Here is a 24,631-nt window from a genome sequence, read left to right on the forward strand (position 1 = left end):
GCAGGTTTCTTCACGATGTTTTCCTTCACCCGAAGCAAATGGTGGTCTATGAAAACTACACGATGATTTATGTATGTATATGTTATAAAATGCGATATTAACAGAAAGAGACAAAACACTTTAAAAGAGGCAACAGCATCGATAATAGAATATGATGGTGCAGAAAGGTCTGTGTAGTACTTTATTGAGTTAGGTTATGCGAATATAGTCTCAAAAGAAAAATGATGAATTTTATTAATGTCAAAAAAACAAAAAATATAAAATGATGAATTTTATACAAGTATATACAAATGTCGAAGAACGTAGTATAGTTTAGTACTTGTATAGTACCTACTAATTCCATGGTACAAAGTAGTTGAGAATCAAAGAATTACCAAGTTGAAAAATATGATCTTCAATGGTAGAAATGGTATTTTTTAAATTTTTATTTCGTACAAGTTTTATGCACAATAAATATAAATGTTATGTAAAATACAACAATGCACGCCACGCCACACATTATATCACACATTTTGCGATTTCTCATAGGAATCAAAACCTATAAGAATAATAAAAAGCAAAGTTAGACTCGTTAGACTTCACAAGTTAAGAAATAATGCAATTAATAATGTAATGTTTCGTCAAAGAAACATTGCAAAAGTCTTCGTTGGTTTCAACGCGTGACATAAAGTGCATATCCATGCCGATCCTGTTTCACCATCCTGGTGATTCTTGTAACAATAATGCATTGCCATCGGAACTAACGTGTAAATAACTCTTGAGGAATGCCCTCGCCTGGAGCCGATCCAGGGTGTACCATAAGGTCATGCATATCATAATAATGTATATGGCATGGATAGATGGCCTACTAATTCCACGGTATATAAATATATTACACAAATTACACATATTGAGCTAGCCCCAAAGTAAGTTCAAGACTTGTTTTATGGTATACTAACTCAACGATAATATATTTTATAACAAATTCATATATAGATAAACATCCAAGACCCGGGCCAATTAGAAAAAGATCATTTTCCATCATGACCCGACCGGGGATCGAACCCGAGACCTCTCGATTCAGGGACAAGCACTTTACCACTGCGCCACCATATGTATAAAGAAAGAGCTATGAGAATTCAGCTAAAATACATAAGGCAGAGAAATAACTTTGATGAAAACCGAAAATGTAATAGACAGAAATCAAATCAATTTGGAAGTATTAAAACAAGTATATGATACAAAAATAAAAAATAATTCAAATAAAAAAGTGAATTTACAAAAAGTCCTTCTGTCCTTGTCACAACGTCTATCCGTCTCATTAACTGCCATACTAGTTATTGAAAAGGTATACAAAATACGCAAATGTTAAATAAGCAAATATTAATAGGTACCTTTGCTGTCTAAACTAAACGTGCTTACAAAATTTTAGCACAATCGGTTTCGAATACAGAATTTAGAATATCGTAATGTAAGGTTTCTGTTTCAAATCGAGTTGAAAGATTCGAAATCGCGATCGGATCGGAATACCCATTCCGCACCGCGCAAAACGTTTAGTAGTAAACGTAGAAGCGAATATGGCAACACATGTTGACGCGTTCGTTCGGTTTGACATCTACAAAAATGACATTTTTTGATTGACACGGCGAGCGAAAAAGCAAGCAAGCAATAAAAAAAAAGTTTGGAAACGTGCATATTGATGATCGTATATATTTGCAAGCTAATTTAATTGCTGTATTTTACAGATTTTAACATTTTAAGTGTGTCGTTTAATGGATTATTGTTTATAGCAAGTAAAACATTGAAGACGAAATGATTATTGAAAATCCAGACGCTTTCAAAACTTGGTTGACGTCCATATTGGAACCCCTGTAAGTATTTGCGCAGCCATTTTCTTTACTTTTATTTACATTTTAAACATGTAATTTTGAACACTTTTCATAAACTATTCGGTGAATTGTCACTATGAATATGTTATTTCCCTTACTTCTACGTATATTATTTTATTATTTTTACTAAGGTGTCACGTTTCATTTCATAGAGTAATTTTTTTTTGCAAACTTCACATTCACATGGTGATTTAGAAGTTTTTTAGACAATTAACATCATTATAATCACCTTTCTGTTGTTCATTATTAAAGACACTTTAAAACAACTAGAAATATGCTTTTAGTTAGATAAACATTCTGGTAGGTTAAACAATTAAACTTGAAACTTAAAATAGACTGCCAAGGTGCTATTTCTGAATCAATCTGTCATAGGTACTAAAGTGATATTTAAAATGCCTTATCGTATTACTAAGTAGCTGTTGCTTGTGGCTTAGCCCGCGGCAAAAAGTAGCCTAGTCTCTTCAAATTTGCCCACACCACAAATCTCAATCCAATGCTCTGGTTTAACATGAAAGTACGAACATACTTTCACATTTATATGTAATATTAGTATGGTTTGTTACTATTAACTTTCAAAGCAAATGAGTATCTATATAATCTATTGTGTATAATATATTAGCTATAGAATATATTGGCTGGAAGAAATTGCATTTGCAATGAGTCCTTTGTGCTCATTATAACTTATAACTCCTTTGTAAATGGCCTGAGAAGGTGATTTATTTACGTAGGTTACTTTGTTGTTAAAATGTAAGTTATGAGTAGGTGGTAGTTAGCAACTGAGATACAAAAACAAATTTTCTAACGTAAAAAAGTAATTGTAACAATTATCACATAATAAATTTTGACATTATTGCCTGTTGATGTCAATTTCTTCATATTTGTAAGATGTAGTTAGTCAACAATTGGCTTGCTCTCATCTGAAGGTTTTCCATGTTGCTTCATCGAAGAGCTTACGGTTCATTCTACTTTTTCTTCTCCACTGCACACAGTATTCAACATTTTTAGTAATCAGACCAGTTACAAAATCATTATATAGTATAAAACAGTTTTCCGCCACATCTCGCTGTTCCTTTTAAACTATGCAATGGATATTGATGAAGTTTTCACTGTTATTTAGACAAGGTTTATACATACACTATTACACTTATTAGACCATGGTTCCAAACCAGGTTGCTAATCTATACTATTATTACAAAGAGGTTTTTTTTACCCTCTTATTATTGTAATCTGTCCGATTATGACATTAAACAATATTTTTATGGTATCTAAGCAGTTATTGGTCCAAATCCATTGACTTGTCCTCTCCATAAATCAGTACTTTTATTGTACTTGTTTGTATAAGCTTTGAATCCATTGCATTATGAACAAATGTCCAAGGTTACGATTTTCTCTTTAGTCTGGAAAAAACCACTCTCGGCTTCATGAGACCAGCTGCACGCTCATTGGTATGGTTTAATAGACGGTCCTTGTACTTTGGCATTCTGTTTTTAATTTCCTCCATGACTGTGGGGATATTTAGGTCCCGATGTAATTGTGCATTTGTTATATACAAAGAGGTAAGCATTTGTGAGTTTGTATGTTTGGGGCGGGTAATCTCCGAAACTACTGAACCAATTTCAAAAAATATTTCACCATTAGAAAGTTACAATATCCAAGATTGCTATAGGCTATATTTTATCTCAAAATTCCCACGGCAGCAAAGCCCCGGGCAACAACTAGTAATGTTATAAATGGAAAAGCAAGTTTGTTTTTTAACTTATTCAGCTATAAGATGTTGATGGTATTATACCCGGACGGGACCCACCCACAGCATTGCCAATTTTAGCACACAACTATCCTAAATGTAAGAATCCCATGGGGCATGATTCTAATAATAAATAAATTTACTTAGTGGAGGTATAACTATTTCAATATTTCTGCTTTGGTCCAATTCATTCTAATAATAGTCTGTTAGGCACCTGTGCCCATTTAAATTCACTATCTACAAACTCAGACAGATATTGTACATTGCATAGTTTGTATGAGAGCTTTTATATACCTTAAAGACAATTTACGCTGGTTGATTCCTCAACAATTATTTATATACCTTAAAGACAATTTACGCTGGTTGATTCCTCAACAATTTTTTACTATTACTAAACAAATTTTAAATATATTTTTCACTTCAAAGATAAAGTACATATAAGTACATGCTTTAAGTCATTATATTTATTTTTAGCAACTTTTAAAATGGAAACGTGCTCTCTATCAACACAAAGTACATATTTTAATATCACAACTCTGATAAGATTGTGTTAAAAACTTAGGTTCTGTAATAGATATGTTACATAACCATTGCTTCCTATATAAATATTTTGATAAGCATGTTGATATTCGATTTTAAAAAAGGGTAAGCCCTTCTAGCATGATAGTGTGATAAAGCTGTTAAGTGGGCTATATCTGTACATAGGAGATATTGAATAATTGAAGAAAATAATTATAGGATGTCTTTATGGGACTAATCGAGACCAAAACAATATAACAAATAGAATTTCCGTATCTTGTTCGCGCATCACGCGAAAACTGATGGTCTAACTTAAAATCTGGTATAGGTTTCATTGCATTACATTGCTCAGAACCGGAGATATTTACACAGTTCTCACGAATGCGATAGACGAGCATCCCATTTCAATTATTATTATAACTTGTAATACATATATAAAGCCGTTCTTATGAATTTGCTCTGAGAATATGAAAATAGGTCTATTCTTTCGGCAATAATAAATAGGCTGAAACAATGATATGACATAGTTTGAAACATTAAATAAATATATTAGGACAAATCACACAGTTTGAGCTAGCCCCAAAGTAAGTTCGAGACTTGTGTTATGGGATACTAACTCAACTATACTATATTTTATAACAAATACATCTATAGATAAATATCCAAGACCCGGGCCAATCAGAAAAAGATCATTGTTTTCCATCATGACCTGACCGGGACTCGAACCCGGGACCTCTCGGTTCAGAGGCAAGCACTTTACCACCGTCGTTAATAAAGCCGTTCATTACTATTTGAGTTAATATAGTAGCTGGAACAATTTTTATTACACGATGTCGAATTTCGTTCTCCTTATCACCTAATAATAAAAATATAACCAAGCGATATGCCATTTATGCAATAGTTGCAAAATGCATATAAAACTATTCCAATGTCATGTGATGTAAGTTCTACCTATCAGGGTGTCTATTCTGGTAAGACTAAACTGCTTTTAAATAGTAACTCTTATTGACACACAATAAATGATACTGTTAAGACTTATGTGTCTTTAATAGAATCGACTCAAGAATCAAAGTAAAATTTATTGATTGAAAGCTTTTATTTAACTTGCAATGTCTTAGTGGAATCTTGCAACCCAAGTTTGAAACGGACATCTTCAACCGATTCAGCATAAATTTTGTACATATGTTTGGTTTGGATAACAATGCATTATTATGATAAGCAACTGATAATGCACTTAGAAACGGCTTCAGACGTGGGAACTCCTCAACAATTTACTGCAGGAACATGATTTTTTTTGTCACACATTGAATGCAATAAGATCTCTCTGAAAACGATAAAAGCTTGTGTCAAAAATGTAATTTTTGTATTAAATTAAGCTTCACTTAAAAACCTTTATGTATTTTGGTTTTTGTCCAGTCAAGATGCGAATATTTATAATAATTTTTTGCCACCAGATGTGACGCCGACCCAGCGGCGTTAGCGAAATACGTGTACGCTTTGGTGAAGAAGGATAAACCTCTAGACGAACTCAGAGATGGCATGGTTGACCAGCTCGACGTGTTCTTACAACATGGTAAGCATCAGTCTTGATTAAGACTTAGGACGTTAGAAACAAATGTAAGTGTGATAAAAATGGTCCTAGCTGCTTTATAATAATAGGTGATATGTGATTCCAATGTCCAGTGCCTATGTAGGTACATATTGGCGCTAGTTATTATCCCACTTCTGATGACAGGGGGAATAAAAACAGGTAAGGGGCACGCAGGGTAAACCAAACATAATAATTAATAACATGGCCGACTCAATGGAATTGGATAGAATAGAATTATTTCATATATTACAGACTATTGTTATTGCCGAACTATAGAGCCGAGTTATAAAGGTATGTTATCCAAGATTGCTATAGACTATATTTTATCCCAAAATTCCCACGGGAACGAACCCTCGGGCATCATCTAGTGAGTGATAAAGAAATGGCAATAGGTAAATAAAAAATTTGTTTTTTATATATTTTAATAACGACTCTCAGCCACAATAAATAATAATTTTAATTACCTTATAACATTTTTGCAAACTTTTATTTAGTTTTACCTGTCGCAATGTTTCTCTGTCTGTAATCAAATCTTGTAAGTTAAAATTTCACACAAGTACTTCAGTTTCCATGACAATGCATTATTATGATAAGTATGAGCTCATGATGCACCCGGGATCTGCTCCCGACGTGGGAACTCTTCAGCACTATACAGCACGGATATGATTTTTTGTCACGCCTTGAATGCAGTAAGATCTCTGACGACATTAAAAGCATGTGACAATTTTGTAAAAAAAAAAAAACCAACTTGTTTTGAATGATTTTCCTCCCGCACAGAGACCAAGCCTTTTGTGGACATGCTGTTCAAATCGCTGGAAGGTAATGACTACCTGAAGGCGAGTGAGAAGCCGGCGTCGCCTGCGCCCGCGCAGGACGACGCGGCTGAAGCTAAGGCGGACTCTGAGAACCATCGTGAGTCTAATTTTATTATAAAAAAAACAAGTTATTCTGCTTCTAAAATTGTCCTTCAAACTACATGTATGCAATATTGATTGGTTGAGCAGATAATGCGTACGGTGACAAACAAAAAAATTTACTTGCGCATTTCTAATATTAGTTAGAATACATCTGCGTGTAAGTCTCGCTATTCAGCGAAAGGTCCGAAACGTCTGGGAAATTAAAAAAGGTTGCGCGTTTAATGCCTGTCGTTTAATCTATACTATCATTATAGAGAGGTAAGCGTTTGTGAGTTTGTATGTTTGAGGCGGGTAATCTCCAAAACTACCCAACCGATTTAAAAAATTCTTTCACCATTAGAAAGGTACATTATCCAAGATTGGTATAGGCTATATTTTATCTCAAAATGCCCGGGGCAACATCTAGTATATAATAAATATACTTGTCTCTCGCCAGCGCCGGCAAACGGCCCGGCGGCCAACGGGCCCGAGGAGCCCCGACCGCCGCCGCGCGCGCGGCCGCGGTCGCCGGCGCCCCGCCACCGCGTGGTGGTGCGCGCGGTCGAAGCGCCCCGACCAGAGATCACTAGGGCGCCCCACACTGAACAGACTTTGGTTAAGGTAAAAATATATATGTTTTTTTATTTATAACTATTGACAAATAACACAGAGTTAACCCCTAAGTAAGTTCGAGACTTGTGTTATGGGAGTGCAATAGTGTATTTTATACTTTCGCGCTTTGAATACAACTACATAAATTTTATTAAATAGGTTCATAATAATATTAAATAGGTGAACCGATTTGGGTGCGGCATTTTTATTTGATAACTAATTTTTATGCGGTGGTTCTTAGATATTTGTTTGGTCAAAATCGGTTGGGCCGTTCAGCAAAAGTTGTAGCGAAATGAATATTGAAAGTAAGTTCAAGATACATCAAAGAAAACAACGCAATATAAAAACCATTAAGTTTATATTACTTAAACAATTGTTTTTATATTAACCGTAAATGGCGTAATCAATGAAACAATAAGACGTGCTCGTACTGAGCCAGAGAGCATAGCGAGTACTTGGGCCTCCCCTCACACAAAAAATTTATTTGATGGTACGAATTTGCGATGCAGATCATTTTGGATCGTAAAGTGAATCGCTTTGACCTAATCATGTCATGTTATACTATATTATATTATGTTATACATGCTAATATACCTACAGAAATAAAGTTTTTTTTTGATCGAACTTGTATCTAAAAAGGCGACAAGGAAGCCCTAATAGCATCAATACAAAAAGAAAACCCCGAGACTACCAAATGATGTACAATGAATATGTATATTTATATTTATATTTAAAAAATGGTAAGCCCTTCTGGCATAATAGGGACCAACACTGTTTGAATGAGTTTCTTTCGGCATTTCTTCTCAGCAGTGGTCGTTCCGAAATGCTAGTAGTTTGTAGCTTTGATAAACATCATTTAATTTAGATTATGACGTGAAAAAGTGCCTGTGAAGGCCTAATTTCTGAATAAATGATTTGATTTGATTTGATTTGATTTGATTTGATTTGATTTGATTTGATTTGATTTGATTTGATTTGATTTGATTTGATTTGATTTGATTTGATTTGATTTGATTTGATTTGATTTGATTTGATTTGATTTGATTTGATTTGATTTGATTTGATTTGATTTGATTTGATTTGATTTGATTTGATTTGATTTGATTTGATTTGATTTGATTTGATTTGATTTGATTTGATTTGATTTGTATTTCAGGTGTTACCACTAACGGAGCTGCTAGAAGAGGCAGTGGACCAGCCTCCTAGAAGAAGAGATCGAAGGGCCGATACTGTGAGTCCATGTTTTATTAATCTGTTGATTATTGTGGACAACATTCATCATATCGAGTGTGTTATTACTAACACTGGTGTCAGATTTTATTCAATGACTTTTGCGACTACTTACCGCCATCTAGTGGCAGGTAATCACACACTGTCCACCAGTGTGTAAGTTTCCTCACGACGTTTTCCTTCACCGGAACCAAGTGGTGGTCTATGAAAACTACTATATATGAGTCACGATTGGTATACAAACTCATATTGCACGAGTAGGACACGAATCTGAGGTCTTTCGATCCGTAGATGGGCGTCTTAAGCATTACACCACCACCGCTTTTGTACAACGAGTATTGTGATCGGTCAATTCATACACCGCTAAGCTCCTTCATCAGCTTCAGTGGAAACGCAGCCTTCAACGTATTTTCAAGCGTTCAAAAATTGAAAATAATTTATTTGCTCAAAAACAGGGTCATTACAGAAAGAAAAGGACAGCCTATTTTGCTATATTTTGCCTTTATCACCAAAATATGGTGTATAGTGTACCTGAGGAAGGTTGAGTTATATAGGTTAATTATGTTTTTACCCGAGCGAAGCCGGGACGGGCCGATAGTTATTAATTAAATGCTTATGTTATACTAGCAGCGCCCCGGGAATTTCGGAATAGAAAGCTCCATGTGTGTTATTCCAGGTTATATTCTACCCGTGTACCAAATTTCATAACAATCCGTCCAGTAGATTTTGCGTGAAAGAGTAACAAACACTTCAAAGTAACAATCTTCACAAACAAACACACATACATCTTCACAAACTTTCGCATTTATAATATTAGTATTAGTTATATCACAAATACTTTTAATCTAATTTTTTTAAATAATCGATAGATTCCAATTTTTTTTCCTCATCATATTAATTTATTGACAGCTACGCGACAAAGATGATCGTCGGCGACGTCGTTCGCGTTCGTGGGAACGTCGCGTGCGACAACGGAGACATCCAAGGGAACACGATCCGAGAGGGTAAGGCATTATGATACAATACACATTATGATACAATATTGTTGTAGATTATATCTAATCTACGTACGAAATTTATTTATTATATATTATACTAATTTTGCCCGCGGCTTCGCATGCGTGAATTTCAGTTCTTCGAAGTAAAATTTCAGTTTTTTTTTTTATCGTGTATTCTTAGACTGGTAAATAAAATTTATTTATTACTACACGTCTTAACTCTATGTAATAGTCAAGCAACACGAGACAGTACAGTAGCGTTATGTAGCGGAATCGGACATAGAGTTAACGTTTTATAGAAACGACATTAAAACTTTAAAAAAAGGAAAATTGTTATATTTAACATGTTTAGACATAAGTCTTAGAACAAAAGATGTTAGTACCTTATGCGTCTTTGGAAGGTTACGCTAACCCGGTATAATTATGCAACGCGAAAGTTTAAAAGTGGTTAAATATATGTTGTCTGTTGTTTAAAAGTTGTTAAACGTATGCTGTCTGTTGTTGTTTAAAAGTGGTTAAATGTATGTTGTCTGTTGTATGTTTAGTGGTGAAATGTATGGTGTCTGTTGTTGTTTAAAAGTGGTTAAATGTATGTTGTCTGTTGTATGTTTAGTGGTGAAATGTATGGTGTCTGTTGTTGTTTAAAAGTGGTTAAATGTATGTTGTCTGTTGTTTAAAAGTTGTTAAACGTATGCTGTCTGTTGTTGTTTAAAAGTGGTTAAATGTATGTTGTCTGTTGTATGTTTAGTGGTGAAATGTATGCTGTCTGTTGTTGTTTAAAAGTGGTTAAATGTATGTTGTCTGTTGTATGTTTAGTGGTGAAATGTATGCTGTCTGTTGTTGTTTAAAAGTGGTTAAATGTATGTAGTCTCAAGTGGTTAAATGTATTAAGTCTGTTGTTAAGTTGTGTTTCTGTTGTAAGAGTGTGTTGTAGTTTTGTAAAAGTGGTTAAATGTATGTTGTCTGTTTGTTTAAAAGTGGTTAAATGTATGTTGTCTGATGTGGTTTAAATGTGGTTAAATGTATGTTGCCCCTTCAGCCGTCGCCCGCTGTCGAGGTCCCCGTCTCCGCGCGGCCGCTACCGCAACAGAAGTCCGCCGGCGCTGGACAGGCCAACTAGCAGGTCTAGGTTCGTTTGTGATCTTGTTTTATACAAATTAGTTACCAATCTCAACTAATATTATTAATGCGAAAATGTAAGTTTGTTTTTAGAGGAGATGTGTTACTTAAACAAGCGTTAAAAGTAGACTGGTTATTTCCAGTTTTAGTTCATCTTACGAAACACTTATACTACACTATCCTACAGTTTGTTTGTTACCTCTTCACGCATTGTCTACTGGACCGATTGTTATAAAATTTGGTACATGGGTAGAATATAACCTGAAATAACACATAGGGTACACATTTTTATCCCGAAATTCCCACGGCAGCGAAGCCACGGGGCATAGCATATTAGTTATTCATAAATTAGGGTAGGTAGTTAAAAGATTCTTGTCTTTTTTGATATTTGAAGGATCGACATGCTCAAAAATGGAAGCTGGAAAATTTAAAATATATCTAAGAACGAAACTGAAATATATATAAATTTCAGGTCCCGGTCGCCAGTGCCGATGCGCGACAGAGAGCACGAGCGCGAGCGAGACAGGCTGAGGGTGACACGCGAGATAGAGCGGGACAGGATGTCCCGCGATAGGGACCACAGGGACAGGGTCACCAACTCCAGGGACAGAGAGAGGTTTGTACTGATACATTATTTCTCTTTCATTTGTGTTTTTTAAGTATTTTTATAATTAACGTGTGTTGAACGTGGAGTGAAACAGGGCGGCCAGCTTTCTCCCCGATTGTTCACCGATGAGACGATGGGCATTGACGACGGCGATGGCAAGAGGTCGTCAAACCTCCACTATGCCGACGACATTTGTCCTTTTCTCCCACTCAGCCCACGAACTGCAAAGTATGCTGCAAGACCTAAGCCTTGAGGCTGGGCTTGAGATGAACCTGTCAATAGCCAAAGGGATGACAAATAGCACAAAACATAAGATCAAAATCGATGGGCAAGAATTACAATATGTTGGGGAGTATTTTATTTATTTATTTTTATTTATCAAACATTATTGTTCCAAGTAAAAACATACTTATAAACAAATGGCGAACTTAATGCTATAAGCATTCTCTCTCGGCTAACCATTAGGAGAAACGGAGAAAAGTTATGTGGCACAAAAAAATACTTAAACACAAATAAGTGAACATGAACTGTTTTCTTGAAAGAAAATCTGCTGTTTAAGACGGTAATGTCAGCGGGCAAAGCATTCCAGAGTCGTGAAGATTGGAGGGCGAAGGATGTGGCCATGAAACAGGTCCGGAAAAGGGGGGTATAAAGGAGGCGCGAGTTGGAAGAACGAAGCTGCCGTTTGTCTACCTTCGGCCAGTTAGCTTAAACAGGCAGGGTAGATCGATCGAGAATCGATCGTTGTATTGAAAACGCCTGGAGGAGCTAGGAGGTCCATGAGAGAAACCTTCCGCTTATCTCGAGCGCAAACTCCTCGACACGTGTATTCCTCTATGGTGCACAAACTTTGTCACTGACCGGGGGTCAAAAGCTCAGACTCAAGGTCTGCCAACGGGCAATGGAACGCAGCATACTAAGTGTTCGCAGAGTTGATAGGGTGAGAAACACAAATTTACGGGCCAAAACCCGGATCATTGACGTGGGCGCCAAGGCAGCGAGGCTCAAGTGGAATTGGGCGGGGCGTGTTTGTCGAATGACGGAGAGGTGGGCACAGATCACCGCAAATTGAGTTCCCGAAGGGCGCAGGCGTCGAGGTAGACCACGAACTAGATGGCGGGATGATTTAGACAGGTTTCGGCGTGGTTGGCCACAAATTGCTCAGTATAGAGATAGAAACCTTTTGGAAGACAGAAGGGGAAGCCTTTTGCCCAGCAGTGGGACACAAAATTAAGGCTATAAAAAAATATTAACTAGCGCTTTGGTTTCTTATGGGTTCAATATTATCTAATACTAATATTATAAATGCGAAAGTCTGTGTATCCGTCTGTCTATCTGTCTGTTCCGTTTTTTACTTTTGAACCGCATTTGATTTTGATTAAATTTGGTATGCATGTTGTTAGACTCCCGCTCAAACATAGGCTACTTTTTTTTTTCAAAAATCAATCCCCTAGTTATCATATACTGAAAATACATGAAGATGAAGCCACGGGAAAAAGCTAGTATACTATATCTATAATAAATCGTATCTACTAAATAAATTTTCTCGAAATCTTGCATTTTCATCCGGGACAAAATACAATTTCCGTGGGAAACTCACAAGGGTGAAACCGCGTGCAAAAGCTAGTATATATTAAACGAACCAGCACTGTCGACACAATAGTGGTTGCACAATCTGCTGCAGATCTCGCTCCGCGTCGCCGGCCGACGCCCGCTTGGACCACGAGGCTGCGTTCAAGAGACGCTGTCGAGATTTTGATGGTCAGTATTTATTGTTACGTAAGGTACAAAAGTTGATATTACTTTTTTGTGTTGTATGAATTACGTTGCTAGACGCACGAGGTGTGTTTTTAAAAACCTACAATTGTTAAGGATATATAGATTTATTCCGAATAACCACGATCGATTACATGAATTAAATAAAATTAATTGAATCTACGTGACCGCGAGCTTCAGCGATAGAATTACGACAGCCCGACGAAGATGCTTCATCTTCCCACTGTGGTCCGAGGTGCTGAATCTGCAGTTTTCGCAATTTGGTCTGATCGGTTTCGGGAAATTGACTCATTGTTGTACATTTGGGTAAATAATATATGATGATTTCGATTTGTAACATGTGCGTATAAGTTTCAATAAATATAAAAGTGGAAATAGTTGACTGAGCGAGCGAAGTCTACAAATCAACTTATGGCAAAAAATATTTTTTGTATGTATGTACGTTTGTTTGTAAAGCGATAACTTACGAATCGTTGGTCTGGTTTTGATGAAATTTAAAAGGTATGTTGTGTCTGTCAATAGAAGTTATTTTTTAAGTTCCGTGGGGTAATAAAATCGGTTAAGTCGTTTTTAAATATTCAAAATTTTGTGAAAACTCATCAAAAATGTATTATGTTCGTGAGGTTTAAGTTCGTGGCGAATAACTAGTATTATAAATGCGAAAGTTTATGACGATGTATGTGTGTATGTACGTTATGTTTGTTACTCTTTCACGCAAAATCTACTGGTCGGATTGTTATGAAATTTGGTACACGTGGTAGAATATAACCTGGAATAACACAAAGGGTAATTTTTATCTCGAAATTTCAACGAGAGAGATATATATATTTAAATGTATTTGTTGTATATGTCACACATGTTTTTTAACTTATTTTTGACAATAATAATGAGATAATCTGGAAGAAAAATCTGGAATCGAGCGTGAATTGAATCGGCGCCCCTGTCTATCTGTCTGTGGTGTGTGTACAGAGAAAGGCTACTGCATGCGCGGGGACCTGTGCCAGTGGGACCACGGCGCCGACCCCGTGGTGCTGGAGGACGCGGCGCTCACTCGCGTGCTGGCTGCGCCGCCGCAGCCGCAGCCGCCGGCTGTGCCCGGTCAGTCTCGTCATTTATATACTATACCATTATATTGTATACCGGTTTGTATGTGTGAGGCTTGCGGTGCAATTTTTGAAATCGGGACTACCGAACCGATTTCAAAAATTCTTTCACCATTAGAAAGGTATATTGTCCAAGATTGCTATAGGCTATATTTTATTTCAAAATTCCCACGGGAGCGAAGCCCCGGGCAATATCTAGTTATTCATTAATTGGGTTAGTAAAAATATTATTGTCTTTGTTGAATTTTGAAGAAGTCATTGAAATGGTCAAAAATTCACCTAAAGTGGCTTCACTCCTAAATAAAAGGCTTTTTTTACTACCTTAAGTAGTGGATTCACTCCAAATAAAAGCGCTGTATTTTTTTTACAAGCTTTCATTTAGTTTCATCTGTCCCGTTGTCTGTAATCGAGTCTTGCAAGTTAGATTTCGCCTACTTCCAGTTGCCATGCAGAGTCGAGTTAGTATCCCACAACCCAAGTCTTGAAATTACTTTGGGACCCAACTCAATCTGTGTGATTTGTCCATACATATTTATTATCGGATACTAACTCAACGATACTATATTTTATAACAAATGATTTTCCATCACGACTCGACCGGGGTTCGAACCCGGGACCACTCGGTTCAAAGACAAGCACTTTACTGCGCCACCGAAGACGTCAATAAAATGTATACCTATTTTCAGTGCGAAATGAATATCAGTTATCGGTTATAGTGATTCCCCCCTTGTTTGTGCACAGAATACAACCCGCTGACGCCGGACATCTGGGGCGCGTTCCCGTTCGCGCCGCCGCCGCACGCGCCCCGCGAACTCATCGTCATACCCAGGTAACCGCTTGCCATCGCACACTGACCACTCGTTCCCAAAGAAGATGGCACTAAATTTAATTCTACTTTAAAAAAAAAAACATATATTTGATGATGGACGTCGTTTTAATTGGATTCAATGGGTTCATTAGAAATTGAATATTTTTATACAGGATGTATTACCTCCGACATAGCTGAAACCCACGTAATCACCCCATTAATATGAACATTTCCCCCAAGAAACCATGCCTGGGCAATCAGTAGTTTCCGAGATTTGAAGTTCAGAGTTGAATTAAAATTTTTATTTTTTTTTTTGCAGATTTGTATAATTTATCATATAACTATCATTTCATCCAAAGAAACCTCATTAAAATTTTAAAGAATTCCCTATCAAAACTAACGCTAAAGTTTAAAACACGCAATGAACAGTGCCCATCGCGTCGCCCCAAAGCGCTATCACTACAGCGATACACGCGCACGACTCCGACTCACAGCTGATTCGCGCGCGAGCGGTCATTGACCGCGCGATATTCGTTATACACTGATTGTTTTTTTTTTTATGTTTTCATTATTTTTCCCAGTCAAATTTATTCTGAAGTGACTTTAATTAGAGTACCTTATGCATACCTAACGACTATGTCGGAGGCAGTGTTACATCCTGTATATACCCTTGTCTCTCTTCATAATCGTATTTCCAGGTACTTGGAATGACCAACACTCACAACAATTTTCTTGGCATTATTAATGGAGTGGTTTGCCATTGCCTTCTCATTTCACACACAAGTTAATAATCAACCAGTGTGCAGGTTTCCTCACGATGTTTTCCTTCATCGAGCGGTATGGTCTATGAAAACTACTATATTTGAGTCAGATTGGTATATATACAGGGCAATATTTTGTCTACATGATTCTGAACAACTTTTAGTACCTGTGGGAGGAACTCCGAAAATGCGAAAGAAAATCAGCTATTCCATACAAAATTAAATACCTAATTTGTGGAAAATGTATGGATCAGCTGATTTCTTTTTCGCGATTCCAATCTTGCTTCCATACGAAAAGTGGTTCAGTGCCATCGACTGAGCATTTAAATAAAATAATGCCAATGTATAATTTAATTTGGATTAAATATGACGTGAAAAAGTGTTTGTTAATGTTCCTAGCGCCAGCCTAGTGACTGGTAAATTATTGTTGTATACGTGCAAGTTTATAAATAAATGATTCATTAATGTGAAATTTTTGAATAAAACGTGATTTAACCCGTGGCTGGTGACCAGCAGGGCGCGGCACGAGGCTCCGCCGCCGGCGCCGCGTCCGCCGCCGCCGAAGAAGAACTTCGACTACAACCGATTGGGTGTGTATAATTGTTCTCACTAGCTATTGCTCGCGACTTGCCTCGGATTTCCCTTGTCGAAACAAATCAACTTGGGCAAAAATATTTTTTTTGTATGTATTATGTGTGCTTGTAACGCGATAACTTTCGAAGCGTTGATCTTATTTTGATGAAATTTAAAAGGTAGGATCTGTCAATAGAATTTTTAAGTTCATGAGGCAACAAAATCGATTAAGTATTTGAAATATTGACAATTTTGTAAAAAAATTATAGTGTTCGCGAGGTCTAAGTTTGCGACGAACAACTAATATGGTATATAAATTGTGAATCGAAATTTGTATTTATTTAGGGGGTCTTTATGGGACTAAAAAATCCACAACATTTTTTTAAATTGCCTCTCTGTATGTTCGATCGCGCATTACGCAATAACTACTAAATGCAATTTCTTCGAAGCTGCGGTTATATACAAATATTTATTTATATGTATTTACATGTATTTTATTATTAACTTTTACCTGCGGCTTCGTCCGCGTTAAATTTGGTAATATCGCGCCTTTTAATGAACGCGACAGCGCTTTTTGTTCTGACTTATTTTACAAATAATATTTAATTAATTTACTACAAAGATTGTGTTAACCAATTTTCAGCTTTTTATCTTGAAAATTGTATTAAGTCTCATGCAATCTTTCCCCAGGGAACCTACATGCAAATTTTCAGCGCCCAGTAGTTTCGGCTGTGCCTTGGCTGTCAGTCAGTCAGTCACTCAGTAACGCAAGAGTTTTATATATATATTTATATGTATATATTAATTCGTAGGCTCTGCCCGGCCGCCGCTGCCGGCGAGCGCGGCCAACTGTTCGTTGGAAGTTAAAAAAGTGCCTCGCGGTATGAACGACATCACACACCTCAACAACCACTTCAGCAAATTCGGCAAGATCGTCAATATACAAGTGAGTTCCGAAATTTAAATAAATATATGTTAGGACAAATCACACAGAAATCACAGAAAATCACATAAAATATAGTATCGTTGCTAACTTAGGCAACGATACTATATTTTATAACAAATACATACCTAGATAAACATCCAAGACCCGGGCCATTCAGAAAAAGATAATTTTCCATCATGACCCGACGGGGATCGAACCCAGGATACGACTATGAAGTATAAGAAGCGATTTATATCATCCTAAGTTAAATTAAGAATTTAGAATTTGATAGAATTGTATTTTTGACAGGTGTGCTACGAAGGCGATCCCGAAGCGGCGCTAATCACATTCTCGAATCCGACAGAAGCTAACATCGCTTACAAGAGCACTGAAGCTGTACTAAACAACAGATTCATCAAAGTTTTCTGGCACAACCCTGAGGTGAGTAAAAATTGTGTGTGTGACTGTACGTCACGTTACTGGTATCCCACCGTTATAAATATCTAGTGGTTACTGTGATCCGCCTGGAAGGGATTGTATATAGACACAAGACGCTTCAAACTAAAGGGACCTCTATTTCAATAATATGTTAATAACATTATTGGACGGTGAGTGAATTTTGTGTCTCCATGCTCACAAATAAATGGTTGCTTTTTCGTTACAATAACTTTTTTGTTTACAGAAGGTCTTAGCATTATATATATTTTACATGGTCAACAAAACAATGATATTTATCATATGTGCTAATTTTGATTGACCAAACAAAAACACAAGAGAATTCAGCTGACCAACTCAGTTAGTCCAGTCAGCGGCCTTTCAGAGTTGACGCGTATCAATATTCTCTCCACAGAACAAACAAGACATGTCGAACCAGAACAAACAACACATGAACAACAACAACAACAACAACGAGCGTAACGGGCAACACCCGATGTCCTTCAACAAAGTGCTCATCAACAGGACGGAGCAGAACACCAAAGTTGCTGAGAAACAGCCTGATAAGGTGAGAAACATAAGAACACATTCATACATATATATTTATTTTTAATTTCTTTAAGAATATTTTTCATATTACATAAGATATAGAATATTAATAAATATTCACATGATATCATATGAATATTTTTCATATTAGGTTACATAAGCATTACACGACAAAATCCTATATAGGTTCATGCGTGAATTTTATACAGTTAACTAGAGTTTTACCTGTGGCTTCGCTCCGGGATGAATGGTACCCTTTGTCCTTCTCCATACATCTAACTACATGTATTTGTTATTAAGAAGATTGTTTGAGTAGATAGAGGTAACAAACAAACTTACTTTCGCCATTATAATATTATTTATGATTTGCCCTGCAGTGAGACACCATTGTTTAATAAATAAATAAATAAATAAATAAATAAATAAAAATATATAAATATAAAATATATTTTAATTGGGATATATTTCTCAGTCAATCCTACAAACCAAAGAGACAGCCAATGGGCAAGAACCCAAAAAGGAAGCCCCAAAGCCGATGGAGAAGTTCAAGATGATCACTGAAATGTACAAGAGGGCGCAGGCGCTGCTCGACAAGCAGATACAGCAGCAGAAACTGCTCATAGACAAGCTGGAAGCGGGTGAGAGTCATACAGTTTTATTTTGTTATTTTGTGACACGATAGAGTGATATATTTCGTGACAAATTCTCGTGTTTTCTTTTTAAAAATTCTCATCGAAAATGACTGGTGGTAATTCTCGACGAAAACTTGTGGGAAATTCTCATCGCAAACAATCTGAAAAATTTCTCGGCAATTTCCGAAAATGTTTCCTGATCAAAACTTAGTTTTTTTTTTTAGGAATTTCTCAAATTTTTCATTTACGAAAAATTGTGGGAATTCCTCATCAGAAACTTCTCGCCAATTTTCGAGAATGTATCCTGATCGTTTCCATACTCAACGACCAAATAATATATTTGTTTTATCTCACCCCAGGCAACGTAACACCGCAACAGAAGTCGGCTCTGCTCGAAGCTATCCAGTCCTCTCAAGAAGGCATCGAGAAACTAAATAAAGAAGTCAAGGCGTACAGCAAGACGCTGTCTCAGCTGCAGGTATGTTTGTATTTAAAGATAAATAAATATATAAATAATAATGATAAAATCACATTTTAGACGAACTATACAGGTTCACTGGTATCAAACGCAAAACCTCCTAAAAACTACTTGAGTACATCAAAATAAGCAACTTTAATTTGTTATATAAAAATACAATCTAATTTGCGATTCTACACATCCTAACTCTATGTAATAGCCGAGCAACACGAGTACAGTAGCGTTATGTAGCGGAATCTAACATAGAGATGACGTTTTATAGAAACGACATTAAAACTATAAAAAGGAAAATTTTATCACGTTTAGACAAAAGTCGTAGAACAAAAGATGTTAGTCTCTACGTAGCTTATGCGCCTTTGGAAGGTTATGCGTTAGATACCAGTAATCATATATATTATTTTGAAAGAAATAATGTATTTATTTGCCATTGCAATACCAAATAGAATGGTCAAGATTGGTTGATAAACACCCAGTGTTATCAGTCAAGAAAAGGCAGCGCCCTCATCTGTTTCTTCACTTTCATGACAGACTGTATTTATCATTGTTATTTATGAGCACTTCTGGCATGATAAAGTCTAAAGACAAAGACGGGAGTTACCGTGGAATTTTCTATTTATTTTATCACAATGAATTTCATTTATCTTTTTAAAGCATGAAATCCCCAAAATGTTTTATTGCCAATAATAATAGAGATTAATTAAGATTTAATGACAAATATGATGTGACGGCAGGGAGAGTCGGTGTCGCGCACTATGTCTCGCCTGCAGCTGGAACAGGTACCTGCGTGTGCGCATGATAATGCATTGCGGTCTTTGTGACGTTGACAGTCGAAACTCATGATCACTGTGGGCCAATCACCGAGACTTTATTTCTAACTTTATGGTTACCGTAATTGATTACAAACTTTCTTTCCGAGTGTGTTATTGCTAACACTGGTGCAAGATTTTATTCAAGTCGCCTAAAGACATCTGACATGACCCGACATCTAGTGGCAAGTAGTCGCATATACACACTATTAAACTAACCGCCAATGTGCAGTATACCTCACCGCAAGCAAGCGTCAGTATACAAACTCAAGAGTAGTATTTAAACCTGGAACCGTACGATTACTGTATACTGTCTTAACCTCTAGACCACCACCATAGCTTCAACTAAAACTTACAAACTAGAACGATATAACTATAGTTTGCTTTCCGCTCAGTATTTTCCCAAACAGTTCGGCGCAAACACATCTTGAAACTAAGAAAGAAAAAACATTTAGCATATAGATATCACTGGACATATAATACTATTAAATATAGTATAAAATGGTCTTAGCCCGGCATGATGCCATGGTGTGACGCCACTACGCTGCTCTTCAGAGAATGCCATAAAAGGAGACACAAAATAAAAATAAAATATAGTTAAATTTATTATTAATAGGGAGTAAACCCATCTATGATCCTGATTAATGTTATTGTAGTAAACTTATTACTGGTTTTTTATTCGCGCTTTTTTTTATATATAAAACTTCAGGATATATCCTAAGCAAATACGGTCACCATAACAATATTTTACATGCTCGAGATACTTACTGAAGGGAACGACTCAGTCGCTATACATGTCTCGTTCGCAAATGTTATCTAATATTAAAATGAATCACTATCATTGTGACTTTCTCAATCATCATATCTTTAGTGTTATTGCTAACACTGGTGTCAGTTTTTATTCAAGTCGCCTAAAGGCATCTGACATGACTTTTACGACTACTTGCCTCCATTTTGTGGCAGGTAGTCGCGTACACACTAGTGAACTAAACTGTCAACCAGTGTGCAGGTTTGCTCACGATGTTTTCCTTCACCGGAAGCAAGTGGTGGTCTATGAAAACTACTATATATGAGTCAGATTGGTATACAAACTCATGTGGCACGGATAGGATTTGAACCTAGGACCTTCCGGTCCATAGGCGGGTATTAACCATTACATCACCACCGCTTCACTTTCTCAATCATAAATTATGATAACTCAAGCGAATGGTTAAAATTCAACATTCTTTATTCAACTGAGGATAACACATCACTTATTGACTGGTTATGTGTATTGAATAACGCGCAAGTCCTCTGTCCTAATCGTAAAATGTCTCTCACAAGTCTTTCGCAAAATGTCGCGACTTTGACTTGGAATAAAATTTTTGTTTGAGAGAAAAATAATTTGTTTTTGCCGGTAAATACAGACGTTGAGGTCTAGAATAACGTATTTCCTAAAATGTCCCTCGGTACCACCAAAATGTCTCTTGCTGACAATGTTTTAGAATGTTATCTATATCGGGCACCTCGCTGTCAATTCGTATTGTCAATGTAAAGTATGTCTACAGCGAACGTATTAAAGCTCATTTTTCAATAAACGCCATCATGGCGGGCGGGGGGAGCGAGCGGTGATCTTAACCTTTGTTACATAAACTTCCAAACATATATTTTTTGTATTGTAGAAGCATTTTTTCTGTTTCTGTTTTTTTTTATATATGTTTGTTGCATGTATATTAGATTTATTTCGATATATTCATTTGGATATATTATTTAGTTTGCATTTTAATTGCATCTTAGTGTTGAGTTGATTTGTATCTATAATCACTTCTGTTTCCTTTAACATTTCCATTAAGACTTGCAAAAAAAGTGAACTTATTTCAGCATTTTCTTTTTGAGGACTTTTTTTGACACAAAACTTGTTTATGACAACAAATATCTGGGCGATTTTTGTTATTTTTAAATGAAAATATTGAAAAAATGTTTTTTTTCCAGACAGGATTTTTTTGCATAAACATTTGCCGAATAATTAGGTATATTTCAAATTTGAATTAAATCGTTGAGAGTCGTCTTCGAAAACGCGAATACAAATGTATTCAAATATTGCACGTTTATTAGTGTATATAAAGAATATTAGTAGATATAACTAAAGTTAATACAAAAAAACAATTACTTGTTTGCCTCGAAATATTGTATCCTTACCAATAAAAAGAAACGGGGAAAATTGTTTCATTTTCAGTCATTTCATATGTGGTCTATTTAGCACCATGGTCATTTCAGTCACATTGGCATTGCGCATGCACACACGCACGTTTGATGTACTTATTTTGTATTGTAACCATCGTTAACGTTAAGTTGGTAATCGTAAATTTTACTGTATAGTCATTCACTTATCATTCATCGATCACTCATTCATTATTGAGCTGGATTACTCATACAACTTTACACAATCCGGTTGCATCATTGAAATATTGTAATTAGTTCATTAATTTACACATTATAATTAAAAAATGTAGCTTTACTTATTGTAGATGTAATATAGAATTGTATTGTAGAGGTTTAAATTAGAAATTATATCATAAGATTTCATTAGATATTTTAAATAATAAATAAAACACACAGACACTATGGCTATGAGATACTAAAGGTTCGTACCTTACTACCGCACCGCTCGCATCCCGGCACGAAGACATTCATTGAATAGTGAGCTCTATAGCGCGCTCTGTAGACATACTTTTAATTGACAAGAGCTGACAGCGAGCATCCAGTTTGTTGTCAATGTAAAATGTGTCTACAGCGGACGCTTTAAAATTCACTTTTCAATGAACTTCTTGCCGGAGGGCGAGCGGGGCGGTAGAAGCTTTACCTAATCTTTGGTACCCCATAGCCATCCTATGGTAATGTGTATTGCATAAATATCCAAATAAATAACAAAAAAAAAAATAATTAATTTCTATCAAAACACAATTTTCAATGTTCGACTCTTTCGACATTAATTTGGAATACATAAAAAAATTATAATCATTCACTCATTTTTTTATCATCTTACCTTTCACATAATATAATTATTATAACAATGCGGAATCACACGGAATTGTTTATGTGAATATGGTAACTTGTGTTAATCAACACAAATGTGTGTCAAACTAACAAATATGATAAGACGGGACGGGTGGGTGGAACCGGAAATGAGACCACACATTCTCGTTATTTCAACTTTATTAACAACCTAAAAAAGTTGAGAATAGTTGGATAGTCTCATAAGGCATTTTCTATCAAACCTTACTTAATTATATCTTAATCCTAACTAATATTATAAATGCGAAAGTAAGTTTGTTTGTTATCTCTTAACGCTCTATCTACTCAACCAATCTTTTTGAAATTTTGCATATATTTTGAAGTGTGGAGAAGGACACATGGTACCTTTCATCCCGGAAATATAACCTTTCCCATGGGAAAACGCGCAGGCGAAGCCGCGGGCAAAAAGTTATTTTGAATTAAATATTTGTAGTGATCTCATGTAATATATTTGATGTCACTTAATTGATATCACTAGTTTACATGTTTTACATCACAATTATTTACAGAATTTAATGTTAGGCTAAGAAATATTTACAAAGATTCTATTTTCAAATTTTATTTGCATAAATTTTACACTGTATTTTATTTACATTTATACTTACGGACTGATAATATCTAGTCATTAATATAAACTATATTAGTTTTTGTCCTCGGCTTCGCCTGTCATTTTCTCACGGACACAATTTTATATCCAGGATTACAGGTAGCCTATGTCCTTTTCCATATTTGTTACAATTATTTTTAAATCTATTCCGTCCCACTGCTGGGCATAGGTCTCGCCCAAATCTTCTAGGTTCTGTTATTTAACAAATGCAATCATCACTACATATACGTACATACAAAGCTTTGTACATAGCTTTATATATGTTTGTCCTCAGGCGAAGAAACCCAAGACGAGAGCCGAAGCAGAGAAGGAGATTCTTGATGCTGAGTTAGACTTGTTTACTAAGCAACAGGTGAGTTAAAATTCTGTTTAATTTTGATATTTTTGTTGTATTTTATCTGTACTATTATTATAAAGAGGTAAGCGTTTGTCAGTTTTTATTTTTGAGGCGGGCAATCACCGAAACTAGCGAAGCGATTTCAAAAATTATTTCACCATTGAAAAGGTACATTATCCAAGATTGCTGTATGCTTATATTTTATCTCAAAATTCCCACGGGATCGAAGCCCCGAGCGACATAGTGTTTTACAAAGACAAAAACCTCTCTTTTTAGTCACCGACTTTCACCGACTATGGGTATGCGAATCTAAAGGGAGAGAAAGCTATTATCTCAAAAAATAATAACTATTTAATAATAAAAGTAATAAGTATTATATCATTTTTATCTGAGATTGTCGTTATGAAAATCGTATTTGTAAGTTGTATTTTGTATCGTTAAGCAGGATATTCAAATGAGAGTGTTATTACCCGGCTGCAAAGGAAGCGGGTATTGTTTTCTGCGCGTATTTTGTATATATGTAATATACTTCATTACCTCATATCTCCAAAACAGCTGAACGGATTTACATATTTGAGGTATTGTTAGATTCGACTTAGCTGC

At 35.9% G+C, this 24,631-nt stretch overlaps 1 protein-coding gene across 6 annotated transcripts in view; it reads left to right on the top strand.

Annotated features, from left to right (window-relative positions):
• The first annotated feature begins 1,603 nt into the window (after positions 1–1,603).
• The window catches only part of swm (second mitotic wave missing), a 28,878-nt gene continuing 5,850 nt past the window's right edge, over positions 1,604–24,631 (top strand). For 2 of the 6 annotated variants that reach the window (XM_053766041.2, XM_053766043.1), the window contains exons 1-19: positions 1,605–1,850; positions 5,586–5,704; positions 6,500–6,634; positions 7,076–7,239; positions 8,387–8,461; positions 9,370–9,464; positions 10,498–10,587; positions 11,050–11,193; positions 12,869–12,945; positions 13,930–14,058; positions 14,805–14,892; positions 16,146–16,222; positions 17,018–17,151; positions 17,440–17,571; positions 17,981–18,133; positions 18,587–18,752; positions 19,106–19,224; positions 19,956–20,000; positions 23,966–24,043. In XM_053766041.2, the coding sequence (XP_053622016.1) occupies positions 1,792–1,850; positions 5,586–5,704; positions 6,500–6,634; positions 7,076–7,239; positions 8,387–8,461; positions 9,370–9,464; positions 10,498–10,587; positions 11,050–11,193; positions 12,869–12,945; positions 13,930–14,058; positions 14,805–14,892; positions 16,146–16,222; positions 17,018–17,151; positions 17,440–17,571; positions 17,981–18,133; positions 18,587–18,752; positions 19,106–19,224; positions 19,956–20,000; positions 23,966–24,043 (2,079 nt within the window). In that variant the 5' untranslated portion in view covers positions 1,605–1,791. Of the gene's footprint in view, positions 1,851–5,585; positions 5,705–6,499; positions 6,635–7,075; positions 7,240–8,386; positions 8,462–9,369; positions 9,465–10,497; positions 10,588–11,049; positions 11,194–12,868; positions 12,946–13,929; positions 14,059–14,804; positions 14,893–16,145; positions 16,223–17,017; positions 17,152–17,439; positions 17,572–17,980; positions 18,134–18,586; positions 18,753–19,105; positions 19,225–19,955; positions 20,001–23,965; positions 24,044–24,631 lie in introns of all 6 variants that reach the window. The other 4 variants (XM_053766042.1, XM_053766045.1, XM_053766044.1 and 1 more) reach the window with 4 other exon arrangements.

The sequence above is a fragment of the Plodia interpunctella genome, chromosome 28 (genome assembly GCF_027563975.2).
Source record: "Plodia interpunctella isolate USDA-ARS_2022_Savannah chromosome 28, ilPloInte3.2, whole genome shotgun sequence".
Classification (NCBI taxonomy): Eukaryota; Metazoa; Arthropoda; class Insecta; order Lepidoptera; family Pyralidae; genus Plodia; species Plodia interpunctella.